Source organism: Corvus kubaryi, unplaced genomic scaffold (genome assembly GCF_017639235.1).
Source record: "Corvus kubaryi isolate FWS band 111438036 unplaced genomic scaffold, C.kubaryi_AGA036_p1.0 37384, whole genome shotgun sequence".
Taxonomy (NCBI): domain Eukaryota; kingdom Metazoa; phylum Chordata; class Aves; order Passeriformes; family Corvidae; genus Corvus; species Corvus kubaryi.
The window spans coordinates 2,825,899-2,833,276 of NW_024581126.1; the positions used below are offsets into that span (position 1 = coordinate 2,825,899).

The 7,378-nt window shown below is 40.3% G+C and overlaps 1 protein-coding gene across 1 annotated transcript in view; it reads right to left on the reverse strand.

Moving 5' to 3' along the window:
• The window catches only part of PRRG4 (proline rich and Gla domain 4), a 12,928-nt gene extending 8,695 nt beyond the window's left edge, over window positions 1-4,233 (reverse strand). Inside the window, exons 1-2 of the mRNA XM_042035549.1 lie at window positions 4,162-4,233; window positions 1-189 (exon numbers count right to left, since the gene is read on the reverse strand). The exon at window positions 1-189 is cut by the window's left edge and continues 93 nt beyond it. Coding sequence (XP_041891483.1) covers window positions 1-189; window positions 4,162-4,233 — 261 coding nt within the window. The remainder of the gene's footprint in view (window positions 190-4,161) is intronic.
• Between the last annotated feature and the right edge of the window lie 3,145 nt (window positions 4,234-7,378).

Genomic DNA, 7,378 nt, shown 5'->3' on the forward strand with positions numbered 1-7,378 from the left:
CGGGCTGTGCGGCGGGATCCGAGCGGAGCGGGCGGTGGGACAGCCTCCCCGAGCGGCGCAGGAGCGGCGGCGCTGCCGGAAGGGCGCGGCGTACTCACGGGGCTGCACCCGGGCCGGCCCCGCCCCGCCCGCGCTGCCCGAGCCCCGGCTGGGGCGGCCTTGGGGCGGGGGCAGAAACGCCCCTGGAGTCTGGGGAAAGAGGGGTTGTGGGCAGTGCTGGGGCTGCCGGAGAGGCAGCTGGGATGGCGGGGCTAGGGCTTTCGCTCGGGCACTCCCCCTGAGCTTTGGTTCCAGACACCTGCCTGGCCTCTCGGCCCTCGCCCGGTGCAGCGTAGGCAGCAGGTCCTTTCTCCTTCTACTGTTAAACCTGACTTTTTGTGCCTTGGTTTAATCGCGGTGCTGAGAACCTGCTTTGGGTTTTGCTCCCCCCGAGGAAAGCGCAGGGTGTGCTGATGGCAGGCTGCCGGCTGAGCAGGAGCCGGGGCAGGGTGTGCCTCCCTGGCCGGGTAACCAAGCGCTTACCTAACAGAGCTATCGCTCTCTTACCTAACAGAGCTATCTTTTCTAACTATGTAACGTAAAATAAATGTATTTTCCTTTCTCATAAGCCATCTCAGCTATTCCTTATCCTGGCCAAGAGAATTTGATTGTCATGAGAGCTGTTGGTCAAGTTTTGGTGTGACCCTTTCTGGGATGTGAGCAACAGTTTTTACTGGAGCTCTTCAGAACAAAGCAATAGTCACTTACCTAACTATTAGAGAGCCTTGCCTCCACCAAGCGTTCCGAGCCAGGCAGCTAATCACGGCGGGGAAAGGACCAGCAGTAGTTTTACACACGTGAAAACAATTTTTTGATTTTTTTTTTTTTTTTTTGGTTTTGTTTTGGGTTTTTGGTTTGTTTGTGGGTTTTACTGTTTGAGATTTTTTTGTTTGGTTGGTTTTGGTCAGAACGTTAACCTTACAGGCTAGAAAGTGGCAGAAATGGTTCCCTGAAATCCATGAGGCTGATCTGCACCAGCACACACCTATTTCAGGGGCTCCCATCACTCTCCTTCCCAGAGCAGAGGAGCAGCCCTGTATAGAGGCCAGACTGAGCACATGGATCTGGGGCTCTTTTGGCTTCTCCAAAGGACAAGATAGAAGCAATTAAGTACTTCACATTTGCTGTAAGGATTTGTTTAATACTGCGTGCTGGGAACATTAACTATGTGAAAAATTTTGGGATAGGCTGGGTTGGGTTAAAAGCTGCACACCAAAGAAATTCTCGAGACACGTGAGTGGAATGATTTTGCTACCAGGAAATCCAGGGACTGACAGTGATTTGTGTCTGTGTTTGCATGTCTCCAGTAGTGGCTCTGGATTGTATTCTTTATTTAAGTGCTGGAGTGACTTGTATATACAGAAGCAGGAAAGAATAGAATGAGGGGGTATTGGATAACACTAGTGGAAGTGATCAGAAATTCCCTGGAGAAAACCAGAAACTTCTGATGTGTGAAATAAGGACAATTGTTTGGAGGAATGATGACTGTAGTTAAATATTTACTTTATGACATCAACACACTGCAGTTAAGAAGTACTTGATGAATATGTAACTTACAAGCTGGGATGGCTCTAATGGTTTTTAGCTGGTGGCGATCTCAACAGAATATTCTGTCTTTTGATTGTATATGTGCTTATAACACAGTGGAGAACTAAGATAACAATACTTTAGAAAAAACATTATAGATTGTTTATTATCTAGTTAATACTAAGGAGACAAGAACACTTAGCTGTTACACGTTAGCATACAGGAGAAACTACCATTACTTTGTAGAGGACCTAACAGCTTTGTCCCATGCCCCTCTATTCAACCCTCACCCTGAGCTCCTACCTGACTGTCTCAGAGAGGGTGGTGTCAGCTGTGAAATAGCTGCTGACAGCTCCAGTGCAAGGGCATGAATGTACAAGGACTCTGTGGTGCATTTAAGTGTAAATAAAATACCTGCATGCCAATGTGAGAACTTCTTATGTGTCATAACAACAACTTTGTATGAGGAAACTCTGCTGTACAAGTAGCAGGTAATCTCCATTGTGTTATGCCAGCATTGTGTATCACTGTTAATAGAGAGGGAAAAAGAATTTTGGAATGGCTTATGTATGCCTTCTGGGGAGTGGATGTGAGTCTATCCCCTGGCCCTGCCCATATCAGAAGAGAAGGGTCCAGGTGTGGACTGAGACTAATGGATCAGCCCCTTCCAAACTCTCCATTGGAACTCATCCCTGCTCTAAAGATGGAGGAGCAATGCAATAGAATTCTGGTGGGAGAGGCCCTCAGAGCTTTAACACTCACCAATGGTTACCCAAATGTTTCTGACTGTGCAGCTTTTAGCAAAAAATTTGTAAGGGTCTTTTGTCTCCGTGTGCATGAGTGCTCATGCAGGTGTGGTGGAGGTTTTTCAAAACCTTGTGACACGAAACATAAACAGTATAGCTTATTTATTCCTGAGACGTAACAAGGAAGTATTCAGTTGTTATACATTAGGAAAACAGCACAGCATAGTCTTTTGCTTTGGAATAGGCTGCAACTTTCTCCTGTGTGTCCCTCTGAGCTCAGTCTGTGTTTCCAGCTCTGTGATCTTGACGACTGGCAGTGAAATCTCCACTCAGGGAGGCTCTACAGGTAAATGGATGAGTTCTGGTTTCTTATGCAGATCATAGAAAAGGTAAAGATAAGTAAAAAAGGGTGCAGCAAGTGCTTAGGATAAATAGAATATTTCCCATGTATATGCAGTTTTTATCATGGCAGAGCAGTAAGTACCTTTTGCATGTAACTTTCCTACTTGTGAAGTATTTTTTCACGTAAAATAGCTTTGATTAACAAGCTGTGTGATGAAGATGCTCAGAAGGATGGAACCATCAATTAAGATGTTACTTTCATCAACCTTTTCAGATAAATATCAGTATACAGTATTGTAGATACATAATTAAAAATATTCTGAGAGTTGGGAAATAGGAAATGAATTTATATCGCTTTTAACATTGGGTGAATATATAATTCATATTTATAAATGTATCTCTAAATTATTGACCATACTAGCTAGTACACTTATTTACCTGTATTTTAGAACTTCACTTGTTGCTGTCATGTTTGGTAAAATATCATTGGAGAAATTAAATATGGTGCTGTTGAATTGAACCAGAACTGTGTATCCCCTCACAAAAGGAAGATGATACCAATCTAAGATGTTCATGCACTGATTATTTGATTTTGAATATACTGATTATTTTGATGCAAATAAATAGTGGTGTATTCATTTTTACTATTCAGGTATTCATTTCAGTATAGTAAAGAATAATAATGCTTTACTGATTTTTGATTTGGAGGACTTTGGCTCAGGAATGCATCTAATTCCTTGTGAAATGTGTCCAAATCAGGTTGAGGATTTTCTTTTGACTGTTGGATACAGAGTTATGAAAAGTAACACCCTCTATCTCACCCCAATATGCAAATATGTCCTACCATAATTCAAGTAATAAATTTCTTACTGTTCAGTTTCTCATGAAGTATTTATTAGTTGATCTGATAATGAAATTACATAAATGTGTAATTGAGAATGACCCCTCTCATCAAGTTTATTTGGAGCTGTGTACATCTGGTCTGTTCTTTGCAATGGTTTATTTGATGTCCTGAATCATATGGTATAGATTTGTCCTTTATACAAAGCTATTTGAAGTGCTTATCTTTGTTAACTAAATTTCTGACCAGGTAGCTTGATTTAGGAGTAATGTTTTTTTTACTTGAAGTAATTGAATGTAACGGATTTTAATTACTGGTTTTGTACAGTTAACATCAAAGGGCTTTGACTATCATATTCAGCAATAAACATGTCAACAAGCAAGTGAACCATATCAATATCTTGGAGAAACCTGGTATCCCATTCCACACAGTACATACATAGGGAAGGGTTTTTCTAGACCGGGCCATATCTGAAAAAGACAGTTTCTTTTTTCGGTACTCCCTGGTGTCCCTTACACCTTCCTATAGAAATGCCTGGTTTTTCAGTTCCATGGATTGGTCTAATAAAATACATAATAAGTTATGTTGGTCGACAAACATATCATCAAGTAAATCTTTACTTGGAATCAACATTACTATTTTAATGATGTTATAGTAGTATTTTACATGTGCCTCAATTTCAGATACACACAACACTTCATTTTTAGCTAAGGCTGTTGCTTCATCCCCATAAGACATGGTGGACTCTTTAAAGTGTTTATCATGAGATTCTTTACAATTAAAAAATTGAATTTTGCTGGTTAACTTCTGCTGAAGTTGTTGCTTTTCTCCTTCAGAAGACTGTTAATGATTTTTCCAATTGAAAAAATATTCTGACACAAATATCCTATGGCAGTGTAGGGGGAAAAGCAAGAAACATGAAAAAAAATAGGGCTTTAGTAGCAAAATAACTAGGATTTTAGGGACGGGTTGAAGGATCCATGTCAGTTGTTAATTTTCCGAATGAGGCATGATTTTTCAAAAATATTTTAAGAAAGCCTACACAAAATCTAAATATTTGGTTATTAACCACTAGGCTGTGAGATAATTTGTACTGGTCAGAAATAATCATAGACACTTGTATTAATGCATAAATAAAAAAAGTAATTGCATGCAATTAATAAACTTTGCTGCTGTCATAATATTCTAACCTTTATGGCAAAGTTATTCAACTAAAAATGCTTACAGAGGGTCAGTAAAAACCTTGCAGGGCTTAGCTTCTCATACAGTTGCCTTTGTATTTATTTGAGAGGAAATAGAAATGTCACCAGTGCTGAAGGGGACACAAACACCCACTCTGATTTCAGTAATGGGCCCAGGGCTGTCAGCTCCCACTGCAGGCACTGAGAATGCTGCTCATCTAAGGGGATTACAATTCTTCACTGTCAGTTGCTCAAAATTTTTTTAGATGCAGCAAGTTTAGTAAGACCAAACCTTTTTGCCATGGGAAAGACTAGTAAGTTGTGAGACTTCTACATCCATGTCCTGATGTGAGCATCCCACAAAATGGTTTCTGGAAAACTGTCAGCATAAGTTGGTTCATTTGAAACTGTGTGCTCCCATATTTACATAGGGTAAAAAAAATCACGTGATGAAGCATGATGAAGACCTGCTTCTGGCTTTTCTTGATACAGTTTTGTTGTGCTTTGGTGAGCTGTTTTGATTAGTGAAAGGAGCCTGTTTGGGCTTGGTATTTAAGGCCACTGGGCAAGGACAAAAGCTCTTCGCCTCAAGGGGTGGGACAGTCTCGTCGATGAGGCGAGGATGTAAAGGAGCTGGAGCCAGGCTCTCTGCGGTGGTGCCCAGTGACAGGACCAGGGGCAACTGGAACAAACTGAAACACAGGAGGTTCCTTCTGAACGAAAGGAAACTTTTTTCTTTTGCTGAGGAGGTGAGTGGGCACTGGTACAGATTTCCCAGAGAGGCTGTGCAGTCTCTGTTCATGGAGATACGCAAAGCTGGCAGTAGCGTCGCTGCTTGGGGATGAGATGGTGGACTCAGTGGCTGACCTCCTCCCAGCCTCAGCCATCCTCTGATTCTGTGATACTGTCTCCTAGCAGAGCCCAAGCCCTGATGTTTCCACTTTATCTCAACTTTCTGAGGTCTGGGGTTTCTACTTCTTTGCTATTTCTGTTGCATTCCCTTATTTGCCTCAGTAACCCATTTCTTTGTAGAGCTGAGGTCTTGGGCTTAACCAAATGCCTTTCCTGGCTCGCACTAGAGGGAGCTCTGTGGTGGCCTCTCAGCTTTGTCCTGCGATTCTGTCATTTAGAATTCGTAATGTTCCTGCTGAGGATCTGTTATCAAAGCAGAGAAGACAAAGCTCTGTCTCGGAAAGGTTTCATTTTCTAATGAATTCGAGCTTGTGAGTTGTTTGTAGGTGAAGTTGTGTAGAAGCAGACCGACAGCTTTGGCTGTGTTTTAATCCTGCTCAGCTGCAGCAGCGATGCAGGATTCTGATGTGCACTAATGCAAAAGATATTGATGTTTCTATTATGCTTGGCACTTATTTTGGTAGCTGTGGAGATGTATCTGTAAACTTTGTGTCTGTTGCTGTGATACAGGCAGTTTCTATTTGGTATGTATTTGGTTGATCCACAAGGAACTTGTTTGTGATTGCGGGAACGTTGCTTGAAGACTTTAGGTGAGAAAGGGATTTTTAAGTTTTCTTTAGACACGTAATCTTAAAAATTCAACTTATTTGCAGTGGTGAGTAGAAGCCAACTTTAACTGAGAGAGGTGCTTTTATCTAAGCAGATGTAATGGTTATTAGGGTTGATAACAGATCACATTTTTACTGTTTTTCATGTTTTAACCTGTATTTTTTTCCCGCATATTGTGCTGTTCTTTTTATATTGATCATATAAATATATATAATCAATATAAATAGATAAATTATATATATAAATTATATAAGCATATACATATATACATATTTTATATATAAAAATATATAAAATATAAAAATTATATATATAAATAATATATATAAATAATATATATAAAAATTATATATATTGATAACAGTTTCTGCCAAGGACATTACACCCATATAAAGAGCAAAGTGAACATTACTGATTTTGAAGAAGTAATCAAATGAAAGTTTTGGGGGTTTTAGTCCAAATGAGAGAATGCCACACATGTGAGGCAAAGCCAACACTGCTCTTTTGAGGACGCAGTCATTCTTTGCTGTGGTATAAAAGCTGGTTCTAAAAACACTTGTAGACTAGAAAGAAATTTTTCTGAAAAATGTTGTTAAGATCAGTGATGACAAGCTGCCTAAATAGTCTCTCTGCTTAAGAAAATATGCAGAAAATTTAGTGAAGCAGTCTCTCTAAAAAGAGTGTTCCAGCAAGGAGTCATGGTACAAATTCTGTCTCTTTTTGCTTTATGGATCTCCTGTTGTTTCCAACAGAATAGTTTTAGTGACTGCATCTCAGGTGTGTATACAATTCCTGACATTTCTATCAAAGGCAAAATATTTCACAGTGGATGGCAAACTCTAATGCTTAGTGAGCATTCCTTCTTGGGAACATAATCTGTATTACTCTGGGCAGGTAAGCAAGTAAGTAATTGACTCGTGCTTTAGGAGAGTCCCATGTCACATTCATGCAAAGCTATTGGTCTGTATTGGAGAAGGTTACTGAGCCCTGGCTCAAGATGGCTTGAGGCTGCTTTCTATAAAGTTTTTATTTCCTTTTTTTTCTTTTTTATCTGGATATGAAAAGTCTTCTGGAGTTTTCTTGCTTCTGGATCTTGGGGAGCAGGGTTTTTTTTAAATTTAAAAAGATGTCTTGGGAGAAGGGACTTAATGTGGTGGGTTTTGCCAAGACTGTGACAGAAG